The following is a 26,046-nucleotide window of genomic DNA, read 5'->3' on the forward strand; positions in this document are numbered from 1 at the left end:
TCCAGGAGGTCAGACTCAATCAGGGGTTCTCAAACTGAGGGTTGGGACCCCTCAGGGGGTCACAAGGGTCTTACATGGGCGGGGGGTCGCAAGCTGTCAGCCTCCACCCCAAACCCGCTTTGCCTCCAGCATTTATAATGGTGTTAAATATATAAAAAGTGTTTTTAATTTATAAGAAGGGGTCGCACTGAGAGGCCAAGTTGCTTGCACAGGCAAGCCCCTGTTCATGCCCCCTCAGCACAGCCAGAGCTGGCCCCACACAGGGGTCCTACAGCCCGCAGGAGATGCGAGCCCCAGCTGAAGGACAGCAGCCCATACCCTGCAATGAGGCAAAGGCTCCCTCTTTCCCTGCTGCCAAGTCAGAGTGCAGCTAAGGGGATCAGCGCTGTTTGCCCTGGCCAGGCTGCACAGTCAGCTGGTGTGGCAGCCTAGCACAGTCTGTGATTGAACATCCACCCGAAAGTCGGGGCCCACACAAATTTCCACTCCTAGTTACGCCCAGCAGTGGAGGAGAGACTAAAAAGACCTAGACATTCAGCTTAGAAAAATGACAACTGCAGGAGAATATGATAGAGGTCTATAAAATCGTGACTGGTGTGGAGAAAGCGAATAAGGAAGTATTATTTACTCCTTCTCATAACACAAGAACTAGGGGTCACCAATTGAAATTAATAGGCAGCAGGTTTAAAACAAACATAAAGAAGAACTTCTTCACATGATACACAGTTAACCTGTGGAACATGTTGCCAGGAGATGTTGTGAAGGCCAAAAGCATAACTGGGTTAGAAAAAGAATTAGCTAAATTCCTGGAGGATAGGTCCACCAATGGCTATCAGCCAAGACGGTCAGGGATGCAGCCTTATGCTCTGGGTGTCTAAATCTCCAATCTCTGACCCAGTGTGTCCATTCTTATGTTCTTACTTCTAATGCCCCTGGAAGCAACCCTCTTACAGCTTGGGTATAGGTGTCTGCATCCTTCCCCCAAGCCCCTTGTATTCCTAATACCCTGAGTCCCCAAATCCCTGTACCCCATCACTCATTAATGGTGCCTCTTCCTACTCCTTGCTGCAGTCCAAGCTGCAGAAAGCTGACATGCTGCAGATCATGGTGCAGCGCAGTTCCCATTGGCCGCAGTTTCCCACAGGCGGAGGCAGTGTGCAGAGCTGCCTGGCCATGTCTCTGCCCAGGAGCTGAGCAAGGGGAATGTCACCACTTCTGGGGAGCCCCCCCGGTAAGCACCGCCCAGAACCCGCCTCACCCCATCCCATGCCCTGACCCTCTGACCCCTCCCACACTCAAACGCTGCTGCTGCTGTGGGGGGAGGTGTGGAGCCAGGTAGGGAGCCTGCTGGCCCTGCCAAACCCCCTGCCCCCAGCACCAGCAAGGGTCCCAGGCCACATGCCACTTTCCCCCCAGCACCCAGCTGCCCTCTCCCAGCACCCGCCGCGGGACCCCCCCCCCCCGCCCCCGCCCATCTCTTGCAGCCAGCACCAAGCAGAGCCTGGCCATGAAGCAGCACTACAGCAGTGGCTACCTCAAGTGCATGGACCAGCTGCACACCGTGCTCCTCAGCCACTCAGGGACAGACAAGCACCTGGGCTCCCAGCTGCTAAACAAGCTGCTCTAAAGCCTGCCCCAGCTCTCATACTCCTCGGGCACCAAAACCCTAGCCAGGGAAATCTCCCCCCACCTCTCCTGCTCCCGGAGTAACCTGCTGAGCACAAAGACTAGCCCCTGCCCAGCTGGAGCCCCATCCCAAGGCCCAGGTTGTCTGGCAACCAATGACTCTAATGTGGAGACCCTCATGTCTGATGGGGAACATCCCAGCAGCTAAATGAGTCAACAGTGTGATGCTGTTGCAAAAAAAGCAAACATGATTCTGGGATGTATTAACAGGTATGTTGTGAGCAAAACACGAGAAGTCATTCTTCTGCTCTACTCTGCGCTGGTTAGGCCTCAGCTGGAGTATTGTGTCCAGTTCTGGGCACTGCATTTCAAGAAAGATGTGGAGAAATTGGAAAGGGTCCAGAGAAGAGCAACAAGAATGATTAAAGGTCTTGAGAACATGACCTATGAAGGAAGGCTGAAAGAATTGGGTTTGTTTAGTTTGGAAGAGAGAAGACTGAGAGGGGACGTGATAGCAGTTTTCAGGTATCTAAAAGGGTGTCATAAGGAGGAGGGAGAAAACTTGTTCATCTTAACCGCTAAGGCTAGAACGAGAAGGAATGGGCTTAAACTGCAGCAAGGGAGATTTAGGTTGGACATTAGGAAAAAGTTCCTAACTGTCAGGGTGGTTAAACACTAGAATAAATTGCCTAGGGAGGTTGTGGAATATCCATCTCTGGAGATATTTAAGGGTAGGTTAGATAAATGTCTATCAGGGATGGTCTAGACAGTATTTGGTCCTGCCATGAGGGCAGGGGATTGGACTCGATGACCTCTCGAAGTCCCTTCCAGTCCTAGAATCTATGAATCTCCTCTGTAGTGTCAGGGCACTATTACCCCCTAGGGGGGGTATCTGCTTTGTGACAAATGTATGCCTTGTCACAGTTTGCTACTTCTGTGAAATCTCTATTTTAAATTGGGAGACTCATGAAATGAGTTTTCAAATTTAATACACTTTTCTAAAGTAGCCAAATCAGTCAGCCTTAAACAAACCTACACATAAGCTAAATTAAATCTGTACCAACATCCAAACAAAATATGTAATCTTCTAATTCTAGCTTCTTGTTTCACCCACTAGGAAAAGTGTTTTGTATCCACAATAACCATGCTGTCAGTACAGCACTTCTTTCAATAAATAACATTTTTACCAAGACGCTTTTACCCCTAGAATTGTCTAACAGAAATTCTAATTTTATCTTTGCAATAATATCCCAAGTATACAAATATGTACCTCCAGGGCAGCACCACATTCCTCGATTCCTAACCCAAGTGGATAACTGATATTTGTCTGCTAGAATCCAACATAGTTGATGTGTTTGCAAGCCCTGTGGCCTGAAGCTGGTGCAAGAAAGGAGGTAAGTGCACGAGCTGTCTGCCACCTGCTGGGGAGCAAGGGGAGTTTACTGAGTGACATACTAGCTCATCTGGAGAGCAAGGGGAGTTGACTGAGCGTGACAGTACCTTATTTGCATATTAAAAGCTGGCAGTTTAGGGGGTAAAATTTGAGTAGGTTTTGAGGTTGGGGCCCACATTTTTTAGTGTAACCTGTTGGGAGCCTGCCTGGGCAGAGCCTGGCACTGACTGGAGGTGTGGTCAGCCTGAGGAGAAAAGATGTTGCCTGAGGTGGGGTAAGGGGTTGAATGAATGAGGGAGGAAAGATTGTACATTGTTCTAGGTGGTGTTGTGGCTGAGCCACTGGTCTCTGATGGTGGGCTACATCAGATGTCAAAGAGCAATGCAAAAGAAATGAGTTGGTTGCAGTGACAGAGGAGGTCCCAGTTAGGTTGCCGGAGAAGAGCATAGGCTGGGGGCTCTGTGGGGCTGATTGAGGAAAGCTGCAGCTGCTGTATTGGTTTATGGAGAGTGGCCCACTGGTGTGGGCTGGCAATAGCCAATACCTCTGGCCAACCAGACTGCCACTAGGGGGCATTTTCTAAAAGAGCTGATGGGTGGAGCTGTAAGGGCCTTGTCCAGTAAGTGCACATGCTCGGCAGCCAAGGAGAAGGTCGGATCAAGCAAGAGCGATTCCTGCTGCCTGGGCAGAGGAAAGAAGAATGCGGGGAAGGAGCGCTGCCATCCTCTCTAGTTATTTACAGGCGTGACTCCCGTGTGCGGGGCTGACACTTTCTAAAAGTGCTGATAATAGAGCTGTCACTATGTGGTGTGGGCGAAGAGTGCTGCACAGTGCAGCCCAGCGGGACTGGAATGTCTGGTCTTCTGGGCAGGACTCCACCCTGTATTTAGCTGTGACGCTCTGAGTACCTTTCCCAGACCTCAGGAGGAGCTCTGTGTAAGCTGGAAGATGTAGTGCCTGCTGCTTAACACCCCTGCACAGTCAGTTTCCGCCCTCTGCCCACCTCCTGAACAGCAGCGTTTAATGCCAAGTCAGGGCAGAGTGAGGGCAGCAGCTTCAGCAGATGCCACTGAGCATGCGCCGTCGGTCGGTGCGCCCATGCTCAGTCCCCGCCAAGCCGCTGACGCAAGGCACGGTGCAGGCTGAGTCAGCGAAGCTGAACCTGCCTACGGGTTCGGCAGCGAGGCGTTCCCGCGGCCGCGGCATAGACACCGTCTCAGGCGGACCCAGGTACAGAGACTGGTGGGGGGATGAGTTCTACGAGACGGGTGGGTGGGGAAGGGGATGACAGTTTGATGGGGGGGGGGGGGGTCAGGTTGACCCCAAGGCTGGCCTGAGAGGACGGAAGCACCCTCGGGGCAGGCTGGGAGATGTAGTCCCTGATGCTCATCTGACGGGAAGTGACGTTGTCCCCTGGCGCAGGAAGCGGAAGTGGCTCATCTGCCCTGCCTTCTCCCCGGGAGCACGCTGGGAAACGTAGTTCTCTCCGGGTCGCGTTAGGCCTTCTATTGGCGGAGGGGTAGCTGCGCATCAGTGCGCCGGGCCCGCTCCCTGATTGCGGCCGCTCGTCTCCCCGCCTGGTGGCGGGGTTGGGAGGTGACCTATGCCTGAGGTGTGGGGGACCCTGAGCTTGGCTCCAGGCAAGGAGCCTGCAAGGGTCTAACATGTTGACCACTGCCTCCTCTGTAGTGAGCGGCCCCGATGTGAAATGTTCTCCGAGACTAGTCCCTCTAGTGATCCCACAATAACCGACAATCCCCTCCAGTTTCTGCCTGGGCTCATATCCTGGGGGGAGGGAGAGCTCAGTTTGCACATTGGCCTGCTAAACCCACAGTTGTGAGTTCAGTCCTTGATGGGGCCACTTAGGGATCTGGGGCAAAATCAGTACTTGGTCCTGCTAGAGAAGGCAGGGGGTTGGACTCGATGACCTTTCAGGGTCCCTTCCAGCTCTAGGAGATAGGTATATCTCCATATATTATTTTTATTTATCCTGCACAATGGAGAGAAAATCCTGGCGGGCGTTTTGCCCCTTTTCTCTCCATCTAATAATGCTGTGACAGTCACTCAGGTTTCACCTCTTTTTTACCGGCTAGGGACCCTACTGATAGAAAACCCCTCAACCCTCACATTGTCCCACTTCCCTCTCTCGCTTGTGAAAACTCATCCGAAATTCTTCACATTTCCACCCTTCTCTCTGTAATGACCGAACAGCAATTGCAACTGTGTCAGATTTTCCCCTTTTCCCCGTGTAACTATCAAATATCTGTTAAAAAGTGTTGTGGTATTCCCCATGTTGAGTTGTGGCAACTTCTCCATTTCTAGAGGGAATTTGTTGCCTTGAGCCATTCTCTATCCTGGCAGTTGCATGGGGCTAAATAATCAACTTTCCCCTCTTGTTTGAGACTCATTTCTTTCCCCCTTTATCTCCATTAAAATGTTGGCTGATGAAAGTGACGTGCCCTTTATTTAATACACATCAAAGCCAGAGGCCTCCCCCTGTTTGGGAGAATGGTGTCTCCCAGCTGCTCACAGGACAGTTGGCTGAACCCTTTTCTTTTCCATAGAGGGCACAGGATGAGGGGTTCACTCTGTGATGGACTCCTTGCTGCCCCAGGTAGTGCCCAGAGTAGCTGAGAATCTCCATGCTACTGTGTTAACCCCTCACCACAGTCACCAGTAGTACGGTATCTCCAAAAAAACCCCACCCCTGATGAATGGTCTCCATGAGGGGTTGCTTCCTGTAGCACTGCTCGGGGTGGGTCTATGGTAGCCAGGGGCGGCTCCAGGCACCAGCGCAGCAAGCGCGTTCCTGGGGCGGCAAGCTGCGAGGGGGGTCTGCCGGTCGCTGTGAGGGCAGCAGTCAGGCGGCCTTTGATGGCATGCCTGCGGGAGGTCCGCCGGTCTCGTGGTTTTGGCGGCGAGTACACCAAAGCTGCGTGACCTGGAAATCACCCGCAGAAACGCCGCGTGACCGCGGACCGTCTGCAGGCATGCTGCTGAAGGCCGCCTGACTGCCGTGCTTGGGGCGGCAAAAAACATAGAGCCACCCCTGATGGTAGCCATTATTTTCCAGTCACAGGGCCTGGAAATGTCTTAAAAATTTTGGCTCCTTCATGCTGTCTGTTCTCCTGTTAAAGAAGCATCATCCAGGGCTACCAACACCTTTGTGAATGGCTGGCAAGGGCTCCTGATAAATGGATAGAAAGTTATCAAATGTTGATATGAAACCACCACAGATTTTGCTTCCCTCCCCACTTTCAAAAGTGCAGCAACCGCAGGTTTTGGAAGAAAAACTGTTGCTGTGAATCCCTCTCAGAATATGGGGAGTGAGGGAGAATGGAAGGAGGTTATAACCACCTTCTGTAATGATCTGTTTAAAAGGATTCTGGCCTCATCACTCCTGAGCCATGTTTCTGGTCTCACTGAGATGAGTGTTAATCCAGACTCGTTGTAAGGAAGAACAAGGAGTGACTCCAAATTAACATGGGGGCGAATAAGATCTGTCCCTGTGGGGAGGGGATTTCAGTTGTTGCTAAAGGGGGGAAAGATACTTCGTTTCTCTCTGTCTCTTTCTCTGCTCAGGATATTAGGGTTGAGCTTCCTGAGTCAGATGCTGCTGCCTCCATTGTGATCTGGGAGCCTAGGCTGAGCAGCTCCTGTTCCCTGGTGGTTGAGCTGAGCTGGGGAGTGACTATGAGTAAAGCTTCTTCTGTGCCCAGCCAAGGTGAGAACTTTCTCCAGCTGCAGTTAGTCTCATAGGTAGGTACCTACCAAATTCACGGTCCAAGGATTTTAAAAATTGTAAATTTAATGATTTCAGCTATTTAAATCTGAAATTTCAGTGTTGTAATTGTAGGGGTCCTGACCAAAAAAGAAGTTGTGGGGGGAGGTAGCGGGGTGGACACCCGCTCCTGCCCTGAGGGGTTTGGAACAGCCCTGGGAGAAGGCTGGGGCAGGGAAGGCTGAGCTGATTCGGGGGAAGTGGCTGCAGCTGGGGCCATGCCCCAGGCAGACTCAGCTGGCCCTATAAAGGCAGGGAGCTAGGAGCTCAGATAGAGTCTCTCTCTGCTTTCAGAGGGAGAAGGGTCTGGCTGCAGGGAGCTAAGACAGAGTACCTGTGTGGAGCAGGGCTGGGGAAAGGCTGAGGAGCTGGGGAGCTCCAGCCTGGAAAGCCCCAGGCTGTGGCCTAGCAATGGGCTAAGGGGTACTGGGGGTTGCAGAAGGCAGCCCAGAGGTAGGCCAAGGCAGCAGGTCCAAACCCTCCTTGCCAGTGATGAGTAGGCTGATACTGCAGTCTGCCTCAGGCGTGGGGCTAGACGATGACTGGCAGTAGCCTTACACTGAGGTGAGGTGGGATTAGTGGGTGGGAGTTCCCCTGGGAGGAGAGACCCAGGGTGTGGGGGGTACTGCCAGAGGGAAGCACCCAGAGCAAGGGGCACTGGGGTCCTGGGAGGGACAGGGGAGCCAGTAGTGACAAGGCGGATCACCGGCCTGCAAAGGGCGCTCCGGGCTGGATTGAGCTGATTCCCTGGAGTAACCAGCAGGAGGCGCTGCAGGGATGAGTCTGACCTCTTACAGGGGGCACAAGGTTATTGGGGCGGGGGGGGGGGTTGCGGTATTGCTACCCTTATTTCTGCACTGCTGCTGATGGCAGAGCTGCCTTCAGAGCTGGGCAGTTGGAGAGCAGCAGCTACTGGCCGAAAGCCCAGCTGTGTAGGCAGAGCTATTGCCAGCAGAAGTAAGGATGGCATGGTATGGTATTGCCACTCGTACTTCTGTGCTGCTGCTAGCGGGGCACTGCCTTCAGAGCTGGGTGCCTGGCCAACATCTGTTACTTTCCAGCCAGAAGTAAGGATGGCAATACCGCAACCCCTCTAAAATAACCTTGCAACTCCCTTTTTGGTCAGGACCCCCAATTTGGGAAACACTGGTCTCCCCTGTGAAATCTGGTCTTTTGTGCGCTTTTACGCTATACCATACAGATTTCACGGGGAGAGACCAGCTTTCATGGTCTGTGACATGTTTATCATGTCTGTCAATTTGGTAGGGCCCTACCCATAGGTCAACCCTAGGCTGTGCCCACACCAACATCTGAGCCAGAGACTCCAGGTGATTGATTAAAACCTCAGGGAATGTGCTGGGGATGGGCATGAAAGTGACTCTGCGACAACAGCCCCTCCTCACCCCATGTCTCTCCTCCCCTTAGCAATTGCAGGAACTGATCCAGCCATAGGAAAGCGAACACCCAGGAATGTCTGATTGTCAGAAGGAAAGGGCAGGGGAAGGGAGACGCAAGGAGAATGAGACCTAAAGGGGCAGTGGGAGAAATAATTGGGGGGAGAGATTCCCAGATCTCTAGCTTGCCCAAACACACTTATTGCAACATTCCTGGGCAGATTCTTTCCTGGGAGCAAGGTGCAGGAAGAGGAAAAGCCAGTTCCTGACTCTCCCTGTTCCCCCTGTGGTGAGATGTGCTGCCCTTGGGGGATTTCCCCTGACATCATCCCCAAGTCACTCTGTGATGGGTTAGATCACAGAACCCTGCTTGGGAGCTGCCACTTGATGTGCCAAGACTACTTCTGCCCCTGCTTTCCTGCCCGGTCAGCTTAGGACTCCAGCACCCTGTCTTGTTGAGCCAGACACACCCGTCTGCTCCAGCACAGACCCAGGGTCTGAATTACTTGCCCCAAAGCTGCAGACTTAACTGAAAGCAGCTTACAGAAGTGTTCTTCTCTTTAACACTCAGATGCCCAACTCCCAATGGGGTCTAAACCCAAATAAATCTGTTTTACCCTGTATAAAGGTTATACAGAGTAAACTCATAAATTGTTCGGCCTCTATAACACTGATAGAGAGAGATGCACAGCTGTTTGCTCCCCCTGGGTGTTAATACATACTCTGGGTTAATTAATAAGTAAAAAGTGATTTTATTAAATACAGAAAGTAGAATTTAAGTGATTGCAAGTAGTAACAGACAGAACAAAGTGAATTACTAAGTAAAACAAAATAAAATAAAACACTCCAGTCTATGTCTAATACAGTAAGAAACTGAATACAGATAAGATCCTCACCAGTTCCAGAATGCTTTCTTTTACAGACTAATCTCCTTTTAGTCTGAGTCCAGCAATCACTCACACCCCTTGCAGTCACTGTCCTTTGTTCCAGTTTCTTTCTGGTATCTTTGGGGGTGGAGAGGCTCTCTCTTTAGCCAGCTGAAGACAAATGGAGGGGTCTCCCCTGGGCTTAAATAGACTTTCTCTTGTAGGTGGAGACCCCCTCCTCTCTCCTATGCAAAGTCCAGCTACAAAATGGAGTTTTGGAGTCACCTGGGCAAGTCACATGTCCATGCATGACTGAGTTCCTTACCAGCCAAGCCACATTCCTGGGGAAGTCCAGATGTGGATTGGTGTCTCCAAGTTCATTGTTGGCTTAAGTGTTTCTTGATGGAGCACTTAGTGAGAATAGTCTTTTCTCAGGAAGCTGACCGACTGCTTCACTACAGCCTCCTTAGAATCAAACAAATATGCAACCAATATTCATAACTTTGAATACAAACATGATACATGCATACATATAGGATTAATAGATTCAGTAGATTATGACCTTTACAGAGATGTGTTACCTGATATATGTAGCATAAAACACATTCTAGTTATGTTATATATATGCACCGTCACACACTCCTTCTGCTCTTCTTTCCCATTTGGTTCCTAGACTTTGTTACTGGGAGGGTTTCAAAATGACTCAATGGTTTAATCCTGGTGGGAGGGGCTGGGTCAGTGACCAAACATTTCCCCAGCATAGAATCATGGAAATGTAGGGCTGGAATGGACCTTGAGAGGTCCTCTAGTCCAGCCCCCCAGCACTGAGGTGTTTGGCCAACCTGTTCTTAAAAACCACTGATGATGGGAATTCCACCACCTCTCTTGCTAATCTGGTCCAGTGCTTAATTTTGTTTTTTCACAATTGAATCACATAATTGACTCAGCTTCAATTTGTGATTCACTATAACCCCCGATCACTTTCAGTAGTACTACCCCCTAGCCAGTTATTCCCCACTTTTTAGTTGTGCATTTGGTTTTCCTTCCCTAAGTCTAGTACTTTGCACTTGTCTTTATTGAATTTAATCTTTTCATTCAGCCCACTTCTCCAGTCTGTAAATGTTCTATTGAATTCTAATCCTGTCCTCCAACATGCTTGCAACCCCCCACAGCTTGTGTTATCTGCATATTTAGAAAGCATGATCTCCAGTCTGTTATCCAAGAAATAAATGAAAATATTGAACAGTATCAGATCCAGAACTGGCCCCTGTAGACCGCCTTTTCAACAAAATTTGCACCCATTTTATAGTACTTTCATGTACACCACATTTCCCTAGTTCGCTATGAGAATATCATGGAGGCCTGCCTCAAAAGCCTGACTAAAATCAAGATATGTCCTGTCTACAATGCCCCCCGGATCCATAAGACCAGTACCCTGTGAAAGCAGGAAATTAGTTTGACTTGGCATGATTTGTTTTTAAAAATCCATGCTAGGCTATAATTTATCTTACTATCCTCTGAGTCTAGGTGCTTAGAAATTAATTGTTTAATAATTTGTTCATTCCAGATACCTTCGTGAGGTTTGACTGGTATTTATTCCCTAGTCATCTTTGTTTCCCTTTTTAAAGATAGGGACTATGTCTGCCCTTCTCCAGTCTTCTGGGACCTCACTGTCTTTCAGGAGTTCTCAAAGATATTTGTGAATGGTTCCGAGATTGCTTCAGCTAATACCTTGAGTACCCTAAGATGAATTTCATCAGGTCTCACTGACTTTAATACATCTAATTTATCTAAATATTTTTTTAACCTGTTATTTCCCTATTGTGGTTTCTGTTTCTTCCTCCTCTTGGTTAATATTAATTAAGACCCTACCTGAATTGCAGGATGATCTTCAAATAATTGCAGCTGAGTTGCGGAGAAGACTTGAAAAATTGTGGAGAAGAAATAATGGATCTATATTAATTGCAGTAATTTGGAAAAGCCACAGTGGACCTATTTGTTTAAAAAAAGTCTGCTGGAACAATATAAACACTCTGACCCCCAGATCCCTTTCCGCAGTACTCCGTCCTAGGCAGTCATTTCCCATTTTGTATGTGTGCAACAGATTGTTCCTTCCTAAGTGGAGGACTTTGCATTTGTCCTTATTGAATTTCATCCTATTTACTTCAGACCATTTCTCCAGTTTGTCCAGATCATTTTGAATTTAATCCATTGTCCTTATTTTCCTACTCGAACGCCTTCCTTCTCTTAGAATCATGAAATCATCATTTCATGAACACTTTCGCCCATATTGATTTCTACCTTCAGTTTCCTAGCTAACTCCTGCCTGTTAGTCAGAATCAACCCTAAAATGCCTGTCCTCCTGGTTACTGCTTCCATCTTCTGAAGCAAACAGGTGTCCCCAACATATTCCAAGAACTCATTGGACACTTTGTGTTTGGTTGAATTCCTTTTCTAACAGGTGTCTGGGTAGTTAAAGTCCCCCCTGCCATCACTAATTGTGTTCTGAATTGTATTGTGTTATTACTAATTGTGTTATTTGCGTGACAGAATCTAGAACATCGGTCTGCAGGGAAAAAGCTGGGGAGAATTGTGATGTGATGTTACTGTTCTGACATGTCCCCAGTTGCCCTGACAGGCTGCAGTGTAACGTTCCATCCTTCTGGAGGACAGGGAAAGGAAATGGCTGCCGTGGAGCCAGTGCAGGTAGGGATTATCAGGTAGTTGCTGGTGGGTTTCTGTTGGCGGGAGAAGGGCAGTAAATACATAGGAGGTGGGCACTTCTGGAAGGGGTGATGGTCTGGAGGGAGAAGGGGGCAGGAAATACAGAGTGTGGAGAAGGGGAGGGGGACAGGGTGTGACAAACCTGCTGGGATTTGTTTACTGTAGGGCCTGGATCCTAGTAACCCAGGGGGTTTGTGGAAGTTCCCTAACTTGTGGAACAGGAAATAGCCCCCTGGACTGGGCTGGGGAAAATCCCAAGTGCTGGAGCCTGAACCTACTAGCTAGAGGATGCTATAAGATATGAAGGGGCACCCACCAGTGAAGCCTAGAGAAGACTTCCCATCCCCTCCCATCCAGCTGCTGGCAATGGGGTGGGTGTTGGGATTGACACCCGGGAGTTGTCTCTGGGCCCTGCTGGGGGCTCCATCTCCTGAAACAGCCTCTGGCTAGTAGGTGAGTGATGAATGTGAAGACCCCTTCCATCTCTACTGCTAGAATGGGTGAGGGGCTCTCTCTCTCTTTTTCCCCTCACCTTGATGCTTCCTGGCTGCTCTGATGGGGTGGGGGTGGGACTCTGCTGCCTGCCTGCCTCCAAGACCTTCCATGTGATTCGCCCTCCTCCTCTGTGAACAATGGGGTTGTCAGTGGGCAGCAGGTACTGAGTGGGGGGCTCTTCTTCTTTCAGGGGCCGGTGACCTTCGAGGAGGTGGCTGTGTATTTCACCAAGGAAGAATGGGCTCTGCTGGACCCCGCTCAGAGAGCCCTCTACAGAGACATCATGCAGGAGAACTATGAGAATGTGATCTTGTTGGGTAAGGATTCCTGTCCCCTCGGTTATTAGAAGGGGAAATGAAGAGTTAAGGTTCACAACACCCCACAATGCATCCTCAACTCTGCCCTGTTTCAGCAACGTCCCAACAGGCCAATGACACATAGACTAGCACTCTACTCTCCCCACTACAGAACACTTTGGGAACAGAAGCTACCTATCCCTGGCCTGCACTCTAACACTGAGCCTACTGCACACAGTCCATCTCTGACTTCCATAATGTCACCACCCCTTTACCTTTGCAGTGAGGATTCCTTCTGAGTCACTGCCTTCACTTACCCCTCACTGAGGCCTGGAGACCACTAGCATGTATGTCACCAAACAGCTGACAACCCTCGTGGCAAGAACACACCCTTGTGCACCTTTATTGACGCTACCTACAACACTCAGCACTGAAATGAGCTACTATCCAGGGCAAAAGGACTGAGACTAGGAGACAGAGAGAGAGAGAGATGAAATTGAGAAGGCTTTGGAAAAGCCAGGCAGATTACTCTGCCAAAATGAATGTAGAGTTCAGTTTTGCATTCCCAGAGTGACCAAGGGATCTGTAAATCCTGTGTTCCAGTTGCCTAAGCAGTGCGGTTTTGTTCTGAAAAGGCTCTATTGTGTTGCTGCAAATACCTACTGGCTGCAGCACCCCAAAAGAGATGGTGTTTATGAGGGGTCTGAAATCATTGGGACTCACTGAAGTGCCATCATGACACAAAGGGGTGTTACCTCCAGAACGTCCTGTCTCAAGAGTGGTGGAGCGTGGGGATCACGCTTGCAAAAAGCAAAGCCTAGGAAATAGCACAATATGGGTATGTCTACATTGCCTTTGGGAGAGATCCTCCCAGCCTGGGTCCCCAGACTTGTGCTGGAGGGCTATATATAACTGTGTAGATGTTGCAGATTGGGCTGGAGCTCGGTCTCGCAAGCCGGGGTGGGCTTGGGAGCCTGAGCTCAGGCCTGTGTTGCAATATCTACACAGCTATTGTTAATGTGCTAGCATGAGCATCACTGGCTGAAAGGCTCGCTCCCTGGTTTAGTGTAGACATACACTAAAGGGGGCAGAGCCAGGAGAGCCTGTATAAAGGCTAGAGTCATCTAAGACCCTATAAAACCATTTCACAGCCCTAAGTAAGTACTAAATATTATCTAGATCACCTCCTAGTGGTGTTTTTCCAACCTGTTCTTAAAAACCTCCAGTGATGGAGATTCCACAACCATCCTAGGTAATTTGTTCCAGTGCTTAACTACCCTGACAGTTTGAAACTTTTTACTAATGTCTAACCTAAATCTCTTTTTGCTGCAATTCAAGCCCATTACTTCTTGTGCTTTTCTGAGTGGATAAAGATAACAATTTAGCACCCTCCTCTGTCTAACAACCTTTTATGTACTTGCTGACTTACGTCCCCCCTCAGTTTTCTCTTTTCCAGACTAAACAAATCTGATTGAGAAACAAATTTTCTCTATCTTTCCTCGGTGGTCATGTTTTCTGGACCTTTAATAATAATAATTAATAAATTTGCTCTTCTCTGGACATTCTCCAATATGTCCACATCTTTCCCAGAGTTTGGTGCCCAGAACATGATGCAATTTTCCAGTTGAGGCCTTATCAGTGCTGAGTAGTGTGAAAGAATGACTTCTTGCCATAAACTACAGTGTTGGTCTGAAAAGGATTGGGCCCAGACTAGGAAGGAAACTAGTCTGTGAGAGAAGTTTATTGGGACATCTCTGAGGGTGAGATTTACCTGTATTCAGTTTTCTATGGTATTAGGCTTAGATTTGCGTGTTTTGTTTTATTTTGCTTGGTAACTTACTTTGTTCTGTCTGTTATTACTTGGAACTACTTAAATCCTACTCTGTATATTTAATAAAATCACTGTTGCTTATTAGTTAACCCAGAGTAAGTAATTAACACCTGGGGGGGCGGGGCAAATAGCTGTGCATATGTCTCTATCAGTGTTATAGAGAGCGGACAATTTATGAGTTTACCCTGTATAAGCTTTATATAGAGTAAAATGGATTCATTTGGGGTTTAGGCTCTCAGAAAGACTGAATACTGGGTGCTGGGAAACTCCCTGTTAACTGAGAAACCCCTGGGCTAAGTGAATCTTAGTTTCTGTGCACTGCAGGGGGGTGTGGCCCAACCTCTTGGTCTGTGCTGTAGCTGACTGGAGTGTCTAACTCAGCAAGATGGGGGTGGAGGGAAGCCTTCTCTGGCAGGGGGGTTTGCTCTCAGTGGTTTCCCAGCACATCTACTGACAGTCTTGAGGGAGTTTCTGTGACACAACCCATCACAGACCCTGCTCCCTGGCTAGAGCGCTGGAGGGGGCCATGCTGCTGCTTCTGGGAGTTGTGTGGAGCGGCCCCCGACCCAGCTTCCCAGTGGGAGCGCCGAAGCAGGAGCTCAAGGGCTGGATTAAAACGGCTGAATAGAACTGGAGCCAGGAGAGATCTGAGGGACCCCACTCGATATGCCCTTCCACCTTGGTTGTGAACCATTGACATCTACTCTCTGACTATGGTTTTCCAACCAGTTGTGCACCCTTCTTATTGTAGGTTCGTCTAGTCTATATTTCCCTAGTTTGCTTAAGAGAAGGTCATGTGAGACAGTATCAGAAGTCAAGTTATATCACATCTACTATCTACTGTTCCCCCACATCCAAAAGACTTGTTTCTAGAGCCCTGCAAATCCGCGGGTATTTGTGGATATCCGATCCGCAGGATCAGATGCGGATACACCTTTTTGTATCTACGCAGGGCTCTACTTGTTACTGTGTCAAAGAAGGATATTAGGTTGTTTTGATGTGATTTCTTTTTGACAAATCCATGTTGACAGTTACTTCTCACCTTATTTTCTTCAAGATGCTTAGAAACTGATTGTTTAATTATTTGGTCCATTTTCTTTCCGGTTACCAAAATTAAACTGACTGGTCTATAATTCCCTGGGCTGTCCTTATTCCCTTTTTATAGCTAGGTACTATATCAGAGAATTTGGGAGGATGGTAGTGAGGAGGGCTGTGGGCAATGGGAGGAAAGGAGAGAACACAAGGAGTGGTTGCTCCTCAGGTCCCAGGAGGTGGGGAAGGATGAGAGCAGTTAGAGGAAGGATTGTGGGGGTCATAGTGATTATCAGGGCTAGCTGCCTTTCTGTGCCGTTCCTCATCTCTGAGTGTCCTCCTTCAACTGTCAGGCCTCATGCCTTTCCCTCTCCTGCAGTGTCTCTGGCCCTCTCTCTGTCAGTAAGAAGCAGTTCCAGGTGGACTTCCCCTCTGGCTGGAGTCTTCACTTGCTGGGACATAGAATTGCCTGCTCTGGGTTTTAGGAGCCCCTTTGATCATCAGTGTCTGGCTGTGTGTGTTCCTAGTAGACATGGGCACAGTTAAATCCCTCATGAGAAGAGGGTCCTGCACCTTTGAGCACCTGGAGAGCTGGCCCCAGGATTCTACTGCTTTAAAATGGGCTGGAGTTAAAAGAACTTTTTTTGTGTGTGACAAATGTCCCATAAATTCACCTGATCTCACTGGTCTTCTTTCCCCTGAGCAGGGTTTCTAGTCTCCAAACCTGATGTCATCTCCCAGCTGGAACGAGGGGAAGAGCTGTGGGCTCCAGATCTCCAGGGCTCAGAGGAAAGTGAGATCCTGAGAGGCAGCTGCACAGGTGAGGGATCATTAAACCAACTCAGAATCTGTCATTGCCTGAAGGAAACTGCTGGGATTACCAACAAAGACCTTGTGAGCTCTCTGAGTTCAAGATTGCCCCCAGTAGGTGTCATATCCTTAGGGCAGATACTTTTCATGGCTTCCTACCCATCCTAACTCCTGGCAGTAGCTCTCTTCCCCCTAAGTGTTTGGATCAGATCTGGATGCAGGATTGATCACCTCCTCTCGCCCCTTTGGGGAAGAGTTTGGGGAAATTCAGTCCCTAATTTTTTTCCCTTCTCCAGCTGTTCTCTTGGTTTGTTCTCCCCTTTTCCATTCCTGTTTCTGTAGTTTTTCTTTCTCTGTCCCAGCAGGTAATGGGATGGTGAGTGAGACCATGGAGCAGAATCCTCAGCAGGAAGATGATGAGCAAGGGGAATCACATGGGGTGTTATTGCAAAGATGCAAGGGGAGTGTGTCCAGGAGCTGTGAGCAGGGAAAAGTCCGTGAGAGTCAGTACATGCCAGAGAAGTGGCAGGGAAACCAGCCAAGGCAGAAAGTTGGTAAATCTGTTAATTATCAGGGAACTCACAAAGGCCTCAAGGAAACCACGGCCCAGCAGAAAATGGTGATGGGAGAGAGAAATAACACATGTGTTGAGTGTGGGAAAAAGCTCAGTAGGCGCTCAAGCCTTATTAGACATCTGAGACTCCATGCAGGAGAGAGCTCCTATGAATGTTGTGAGTGCGGGAAAACCTTCACTCAAAGTTCACACTTTATTAAACATCAGAGGAGCCACAGAGGGGAGAAACCATACAAATGCTGTGAGTGTGGGAAAACCTTCACTCGGAGCTCTGTCTTTATTAACCATCAAAGAATCCACACAGGGGAGAAACCTTATAAATGCTGTCAGTGCGAGAAAACCTTTGCCCAAAGCTCAAACCTTATTACACATCAGAGGAGCCACTCAGGGGAGAAACCCTATGTATGCTGTGAGTGTGGGAAAACCTTTGCTTGGAACTCAAACCTTACTAGACATCAGAGGATCCACACACAGGAGAAACCCTGCTGTGAATGTGGGAAAACCTTCACTAATAGCTCAACCCTTATTAAACATCAGAGAATCCACACAGGGGAGAAACCCTATGAATGCTGTGAGTGCCAGAAAACCTTCACTAAGCCCTCAACCCTTATTGAACATCAGAGGATCCATACAGGGGAGAAACCCTATGAATGCTGTGAGTGTGGGAAAACCTTTGCTTGGCGCTCCACCCTTGTTACACATCAGAGGATCCACAGAGGGGAGAAACCATATGAATGCTGTGAGTGCGGGAAAACCTTCACTCTGTCTGCAGACCTTATAAGACATCAGAGAATCCACACAGGGGAGAAACCCTATGAATGCTGTGAGTGTGGGAAAACCTTCCCTCAGTGCTCAACCCTTACTGAACATCAGAGGATCCACACAGGGGAGAAACCCTATGAATGCTGTGAGTGTGGGAAAACCTTTGCTTGGAGCTCAAACCTTATTACACACAGGAGGATCCACACAGGGGAGAAACCCTATGAATGCTGTGAGTGCGGGAAAACCTTCGCTCGGAACTCACACCTTAGTAGACATCGGAGAAGCCACACTCAAGAGTGACCGTATGGATGCTGTGAGTGCAGGAAAACCTTTGCTCGGAGCTTGAACCTTATTACACATCAGAGCATCCATACAGTGTGGGAAATTCTTATGTCAGAACTCAGCCCTTTTTTATCATCAGAAAAGCTGCAAGGGAGATAAACACCTTAAAATCCTTGTCTATGGCTGAGGAAAGATTTTTGTTTTCCTTTTGCTAATTCCCACATAGTGAGTTTTAAGGCAGCATTTGTGACATCGTGGTATCTCAGCTCCTCCAGCTGAGTTGTCTGCTTTTCCCTTTTGCAGCTCACCCTTTCTTGGAGTGAATTCCAGGGCTGGATTTACACCTTACGCACTCCTAGGCTCAGCATCTTCAGCACCCACCCTGCCTGCAGTTGACCTTCATGTTGCACACAGTTTTAGAGAGGTAAGGCACCCCTAAAATGCTGGTGCCCCTAGGCATACTCCTACTGTGCCTAATTGGAAATCTGGCCCTGGTGAATCCCACAGTATTTTTCATCAACTCCTTTGTCCTGTGTCATGGAAGTGTGTGTCCCTCCAACATGAATGTCCATCAGCCCCAGGTGGGGGAACCAGGAGTGACCTCTACCAGGTACGTGGAGGTTAAATCTATCTGCGCCTTGACTCCACTAGGTTTTCCATGGAGTTAGCTAGATTAAGTTAGTGATCCTGATGTAAAACCACAACTATTTTTTCAGTAAAGAAAATAGCCCATGTACAGCAGTCAGGGTAATGTAGCAAATTTCCTCACCATCTGACACAACCTCCATCACTGCTCCTAGTCTAACCAAATTAAGAACATCATGTTTATATTTTTCCTCCCACTTCAAAGCAATTGTTAGTCACCAGGTTCCCCACTAGGGACAAATTGTCTCATTCCCAGTTGTTCTCACATTACACTGGTTTGTGCTGAAAAGCAGTTGGGTTTTTTTCCATTTTTCTCATTTTAAATATATTTAAATATAACAAAGACGATCAGGAATGAGGGGGAAAAGTGTTTTTTCAACCTCTGTGATACCTGAAGAAGTGGTGAGTTAGAGGGAGTCCGACCTTCTGAATTAGCCCAGCAACATTTCCTTTGTTAGAGCCATGTATAATTTATCTTCTACACCTCTGCTACTTAATGTATCATATGATTCAGGGTTCTCAGCCCTCTGCTTGGGGATCACACTTTGTTTTCTTTGATCCCAAAACAGTAATTTAGGGCCTGAGATGAAAGTGTCACAGACCTGGAAGGGGAATTTTAATGGATCTCAAACTCAGTGAGATAATTTGGAGTTTAAATCCCAGTTTCCAACTGTTGGAAAAGCCTCTTAGAATCATAGAACTGGAAGGGATCTCGAGAGATCATCTAGTCCAGACCCCTGCACTCAAGGCAGGACTAAGTATTATCTAGACCATCCCTGGTGTTTGTCGAACCTGCTCTTAAAAATCCTCAATGATGGAGATTCCACAACCTCCCTAGGCAATTTATTCCAGTTCTTAACCACTCTGACAGGAAGTTTTTCCTAATATCCAACCTAAACCGCCCTTACTGCAATTTAAGCCCATTGTTTCTTGTCCTATCCTCAGAGGTTAAGAAGAACAATTTTTCTTCCTCCTCCTTGTAACAACCTTTTATGTATTTGAAAACTGTTATCATGTCCCCTCTTGGTCTTCTCTTCTCCAGACTAAACAAACCCATTTTTTTCAATCTTCCCTCATAGGTCATGTTTTCTAGACTTTTAATAATTTGTGTTGGTCTTCTCTGGACTTTCTCCAATTTGTCCACATCTTTCCTGAAATGTGGCACCCAGAACTGGACACAATACTCCAGTTGAGGCCTAATCAGCGCGGAGTAGAGCAGAAGAATTACTTCTCATGTCTTGCTAACAACACTCCTGCTACTACATCCCAGAATGATGTTTGCTTTTTTTGCAACAGTGTTACACTGTTGACACATATTTAGCTTACATAAGGACGGCCATACTGGGTCAGACCAAAGGTCCATCTAGCCCAGTATCCTGTCTACCGACAGTGGCCAATGCCAGGTGCCCCAGAGGGAGTGAACCTAACAGGTAATGATCAAGTGATCTCTCTCCTGCCATCCATCTCCACCCTCTGACAAACAGAGGCTAGGAACAGCATTCCTTATCCGTCCTGGCTAATAGCCATTAATGGACTTAACCTCCATGAATTTATCCAGTTCCCTTCAGCTTGTGATTCACAATGACCCCCAGGTCCCTTTCCGCAGTACTCCTTCCTTGGCAGTCATTTCCCATTTTGTATGTGTGCAACAGATTGTTCCTTCCTAAGTGGAGTACTTTGCATGTGTCCTTATTGAATTTCATCCTGTTTACTTCAGACCATTTCTCCAGTTTCTCCAGTTAATTTTGAATTATAATCCTATCCTCCAAAGCACTTGCAACCCCTCCCAGCTTGGTATTGTCTGCAAACTTTATAAGTGTACTCTGTATGCCATTATCTAAATCATTGATGAAGATATTGAACCGATCCCTGCATGACCCCACTCGTTATGCCCTTCCAGCATGACTGTGAACCACTGATAACTACTCTCTGGGAACGATTTTCCAACCTTATGCACCCACCTTATAGTAGCTCCATCGAGGTTGTATTTCCCTAGTTTGTTTATGAGACGGTCATGCGAGACAGTATCAAAAGCTTTACTAAAGTCAAAATTGGGGGGAGGGATAGCTCAGTGGTTTGAGCATTGGCCTGCTAAATCCAGGGTTGTGAGTTCAGTCCTTGAGGGGGCCATTTAGGGATCTCAGGCAAAATCAGTACTTGGTCCTGCTAGTGAAGGCAGGGAACTGGACTCAATGACCTTTCAAGGTCCCTTCCAGATCTATGAGATAGGTATATCTCCATGTATTATTATACCACATCTACTGCCTCCCCCATTTCCACAAGGCTTGTTACCCTATCAAAGAAAGCTATCAGGTTGGTTTGACACAATTTGTTCTTGACAAATCCATGCTGACTGTTACTTATCCCCTCATTATCTTCTAGGTGTTTGCAAATTATCTGCTCTATTATCTTTCCAGGTACAGAAGTTAAGCTGACTGGTCTGTAATTCCCTGGGTTGTCCTTATTTTCCTTTTCATAGATGGGCACTAGATTTGCCCTTTTCCAGTCTTCTGGAATGTCTCCTGTCTTCCATGACTTTTCAAAGATAATTGCTAATGGCTCAGATATCTCCCCAGTCAGTTCCTTGAGTATTCTAGGATGCATTTCATCAGGCCCTGGTGATCTGAAGACATCTAACTTGTCTAAGTAATTTTTTATTTATTCTTTCCCTATTTTAGACTCTGATCCTACCTCATTTTCACTTACCAATCACCACCAACCTGTTGTAGGACTTTTCCTACTGAGATGGGATTGTTTGCAGATGGGAAGGTTGGCTGGTTTTTTTGTTTTTGTTTGTTTTTTTCCATTACTATGGTGCTAGAACTTTTGTAAATAATAAGGCTCAGTAGTGAAGCAGATTTGAATGGATCAGAGGAGGATCCAATGGAAGAATCTCTTGTCCTGATTTTGAGTCATCCCATTTAGCCTGCTCTGGAATTTCTAGTTATATGAAACTGGATGTATCTTATACCTCTCTGTTGTTACCCCAAAATTTGGACCCAAGGCACCCCAATAATGGCTTGCCTATAACGGTAAACCATTTGTCAATTTGGCCCGTCTCAATGCATAGCAGGAGGTGGCCCGCCTTAGAGAAATTGCCTGGGTTTCACCAGGGACTTTGTCTCTGACCCTCACAGGACTCCCCAAAAAAGACTAGTTCTGTTAACCCATGAGAGGACACGGATACAGCCTTCCACTCAAAGTATTGATGTTCAAGCAGTAATTCTTCGAAAACAGAGTAACATTTATTTAAAGGAAATATTCAGTTACCATTCATGTAATAGTTTTAAGAAAGAACACACTGCGATACATAACACATAGCACATAGTACAGTGGCATTGCATTTAGAAATTATATAGTAAGGTGATGCAATAGACTACACAAACCACATGGCAGATACAATGTTGCACAGCATGGTGCACATCGACCCCTTATACATATGTATAAAACAACATTACAATATCTACACATTGAATGACCACCAACCAGTCACAAACTGTGCTTCTGATCCCAGCCCCCTTTATTGCATTCCAGTTCTCTGACTCCCAATCAGCACCTAGGTCCAGTACAGTGAGAAGTTATTTAAAAACTTTTCTCACTATACAAAATGTTCTTCTGAACCCCAAAGGGCCAGCCACATCGCCAGGTCAATATTAGGTTGGACCTTACCCAAAATACCACGGTGCCAGCCAGTCCTTTAGTAACGAAAACTAAAGGTTTATTATAAAAGAAACAAAAAGAGAGTTGTTAAATGGTTAAAGCACTCAGATACGTACAATGACTTTAGAGTCCATGTGTTGGGTTCTTAGCAGTATTGGTGGGTTGCTGACTTGAAAGTCCCTCTGGAAGACATCCACAGCTTGGATGGGTCATTCAGTCCTGTGTTCAATGCTTCAGTTTGTAGAGAAGTTCCAGAGATAGGAAGCAGGATTGAAGACAAAATGGAGACGATGCAGCTGCCCTTTATATTAACATAAGAACATAAGAATGGCCGTACTGGGTCAGACCAAAGGTCCATCTAGCCCAATATCCTGTCTACTGACAGTGGCCAATGCCAGGAGCCCCAGAGGGAGTGAACCCAACAGGCAATGATCAAGTGATCTCTCTCCTGCCATCCATCTCCACCCTCTGACAAACAGGCTAGGGACACCCTTCCTTACCCATCCTGGCTAATATCCATTTACAGACTTAACCTCCATGAATTTATCCAGTTCGCTTTTAAATGCTGTTATAGTCCTAGCCTTCACAACCTCCTCAGGCAAGGAGTTCCACAAGTTGGCTGTGTGAAGAAGAACTTCCTTTTATTTGTTTTAAACCTGCTGCCCATTAATTTCATTTGGTGGCCCCTTGTTCTTGTATTATGGGAACAAGTAAATAACTTTTCCTTATTTACTTTCTCTACATCGCTCATGATTTTATATATCTCTATCATATCCCCCCTTAGCTGAAAAGTTCTAGCCTCTTTAATCTCTCCTCATATGGGACCCATTCCAAACCCCTAATCATTTTAGTTGCCCTTCTCTGAACCTTTTCTAATGCCAGTATATCTTTTTTGAGAGGAGGAGACCACATCTGTACACAGTATTCAAGATGTGGGCATACTATGGATTTATATAAGGGCAATAAAATATTCTCCATCTTATTTTCTATCCCCTTTTTAATGATTCCTAACCTCTTGTTTGCTTTTTTGACCACTGCTGCACACTGTGTGGACGTCTTCAGAGAACTATTCATGATGACTCCAAGATCTTTTTCCTGATTCGTTGTAGCTAAATTAGCCCCCATCATATTGTATGTATAGTTGGGGTTATTTCTTCCAATGTGCATTACTTTACATTTAATCCACATTAAATTTCATTTGCCATTTTGTTGCCCAATCACTTAGTTTTGTGAGATCTTTTTGAAGTTCGTCACACTCTGCTTTGGTCTTAACTATCTTGAGCAGTTTAGTATCATCTGCAAACTTTGCTGTTGTCAGTAGCTACCGGTGTGGTGCTCTGCTCTTGTTCAGTGATGATAACAGTCATCTGCATGCATGTTCCCTCTGTGTGCTGCCCCGGCTCTGCGCAGATAGCTGACACAGCAAACCCCAAGAGAATCCCCAAAGACCACAGACTCTAGTAAGGTACGAAGGAACCTGAGCCAGGTTTATTGTCAAACGAAGCACAGTAATAGTTTCCCGTAGACTCTACAAGACATACTACGAATTTGTGCCCCCTGGCAATGGACTGGCTCAGTCAGTGGTGGGACTTTCCACTGCCCCCTAGGCCAGACAAAGATGTGCACTCCAGGACCTATTTTTATACAGTTATAGGACAGATTACTCATCCCTACTGACATATTGAAGTACAGCCCCTTGGCTCATTAGGGTGCTGTCTCCTCCTTTGATCATGTTGTTTCAAACAGATCTATCCATCATGCTGTCCTTTTGACCCTGTCTTTAAGATGCACCTGCCTGTTCCTTGTTATCTCTGTGGAGTGTTCTGATGTCATCTTGGCACAAGTTCCTCTTATTAGCACTTATGTGTGGATGCACCTGCTTCTAGCAACCCTCTTCTCGCCAACTTCTGTGAGTGGGGCCTGCCTCTGGCTCACAGCCCAACTTTTGCTTAGCAATGCCTGGAAGTACTTTGGTTCAGGCTTCAGGCCTCAGACTGGGCCTTTGATACAAGAGTTTATGTTTCAGGACCTCATCTTACTACATTTGCCACCTCACTTTTTACCCCTTTCTCCAGATCATTTATGAATAAGTTGAATAGGATTGGTCCTAGGACTGACCCTTGGGGAACACCACTTGTTACCCCTCTCCATTCTGAGAATTTACCATTTATTCCTACCCTTTGTTTCCTGTCTTTTAACCAGTTCTCAATCCATGAAAGGACCTTCCCTCTTATCCCATGACAACTTAATTTATGTAAGAGTCTTTGGTGAGGGACGTTGTCAAAGGCTTTCTGGAAATCTAAGTACGCTATGTCCACTGGATTCCCCCTTGTCCACATGTTCGTTGACCCCTTCAAAGAACTCTAATAGATTAGTAAGACATGATTTCCCTTTACAGAAACCATGTTGACTTTTGCCCAACAATTTATGTTCTTCTATGTGTCTGACAATTTTATTCTTTACTATTGTTTCAACTAATTTGCCCAGTACATTAGACTTACTGGTCTGTAATTGCCAGGATCACCTCTAGAGTCCTTTTTAAATATTGGCGTTACATTAGCTATCTTCCAGTCATTGGGTACAGAAGCCGATTTAAAGGACAGGTTACAAACCATAGTTAATAGTTCCACAACTTCACATTTGAGTTCTTTCAGAACTCTTGGGTGAATGCCATCAGGTCCCGGTGACTTGTTAATGTTCCTTTTGCTATGTGGCTTGTACTTCCTGTGTCCCAAACACAAGCTTCACAGCACATTGCATGGAAAAGCCTTAGAGTTCTGTCCACCAGCCTGCCCCTACATGTCTTGCTGACTCATAAGGTGTATCCTCTGGCTCCTTTCCATGGGTTCATTGTACCGCTGATGACCCTTGATGGGCCATCGAACAGGCTAGGCAGTGCTGATGCCAATCTGTCTGGCGGTTTCACCCAGAAACACAGCTCAAGTTTGGAAATACAAATATACTATACATATCTATAACTCACAATACAAAGGTGATACAAACATATAAATAAGATTATCATATTTGGAAAATTGTAACATTTTTTTCACAGATATCTTACATGGCATATCTAGTAAGATTCCTTGCAATTTTATAATATTGGTATCAACAATATCATGTCTCCCATATTCTATTCAGTGTCATACCCTCCCCCCGCCCCCGCAAAATTGATGCAGAAAGTGGTGTCCCTAGACACTGCTGAATGCATCATAAGAATTTCCCATTCTTAGTTTTGTATTACTACAGCTTCTATTATATAAAAACAGAAACGGTTTATCAAAATCATGTGTGACTAAATCAGGCTCTTTATATAAAGTTTCTTTCATTTTCTGAACATTTTTATCATCTGATGTTATTCTAATATAGACGTGAATGGTGTCAAGCTGGAATTACCTTGGCGTTTAGTCATGACAGCAATGTGGTAGTGGGTCTCAGTTTCCCTCTTCATCAGCAAATTAGGTTTGTAATGGCTTTCCTGCTGTGAAAAGTTCTAAAATTGCTTACAAGTATCAGCTGTAACTTTTCACTATTATAAGGCTTTCTAGCATATAGTGGGTTTTCATTCAAAGATACAGCATGACCATTTGGGGCTTTGAAACTGTGTGTTTTTTCAGGTACCATTCCAAATATGTTTAAAGGATTTTCATCAAGGTCATACACATTGTATCTTCATACACGAGTTGACATCAAAATCAAATACATCAGAAAGCTTAACCTTAACAGTAACACCAAATTTGTTTCAAGTGAGTAGTCAGTGTTTGGAAGTATCTTGGTCAGACGATGCCTTTTGTTTCACCGAATCCCTTGGCTGGCCAGGTGTATCCTCTATGCTAATAGCTATGGGCAGATGTGACGCATGGCTAGAAAGTGTTAAA

The 26,046-nt window shown here is 46.6% G+C and overlaps 1 protein-coding gene across 2 annotated transcripts in view; it reads left to right on the top strand.

The window, feature by feature from the left end:
• The first annotated feature begins 3,097 nt into the window (after nucleotides 1–3,097).
• The window catches only part of LOC122172723 (zinc finger protein 436-like), a 23,599-nt gene continuing 650 nt past the window's right edge, over nucleotides 3,098–26,046 (top strand). The window contains exons 1-7 of one of the 2 annotated variants that reach the window (XM_065587298.1): nucleotides 3,098–4,249; nucleotides 6,602–6,743; nucleotides 11,687–11,766; nucleotides 12,470–12,596; nucleotides 16,145–16,258; nucleotides 16,614–18,476; nucleotides 21,190–26,046. The exon at nucleotides 21,190–26,046 is cut by the window's right edge and continues 650 nt beyond it. In XM_065587298.1, coding sequence (XP_065443370.1) covers nucleotides 6,713–6,743; nucleotides 11,687–11,766; nucleotides 12,470–12,596; nucleotides 16,145–16,258; nucleotides 16,614–17,884 — 1,623 coding nt within the window. In that variant the 5' untranslated portion in view covers nucleotides 3,098–4,249; nucleotides 6,602–6,712 and the 3' untranslated portion in view covers nucleotides 17,885–18,476; nucleotides 21,190–26,046. The other variant, XM_065587297.1, reaches the window with a different exon arrangement.

Source organism: Chrysemys picta, chromosome 3 (genome assembly GCF_011386835.1).
Source record: "Chrysemys picta bellii isolate R12L10 chromosome 3, ASM1138683v2, whole genome shotgun sequence".
Lineage (NCBI taxonomy): Eukaryota > Metazoa > Chordata > Testudines > Emydidae > Chrysemys > Chrysemys picta.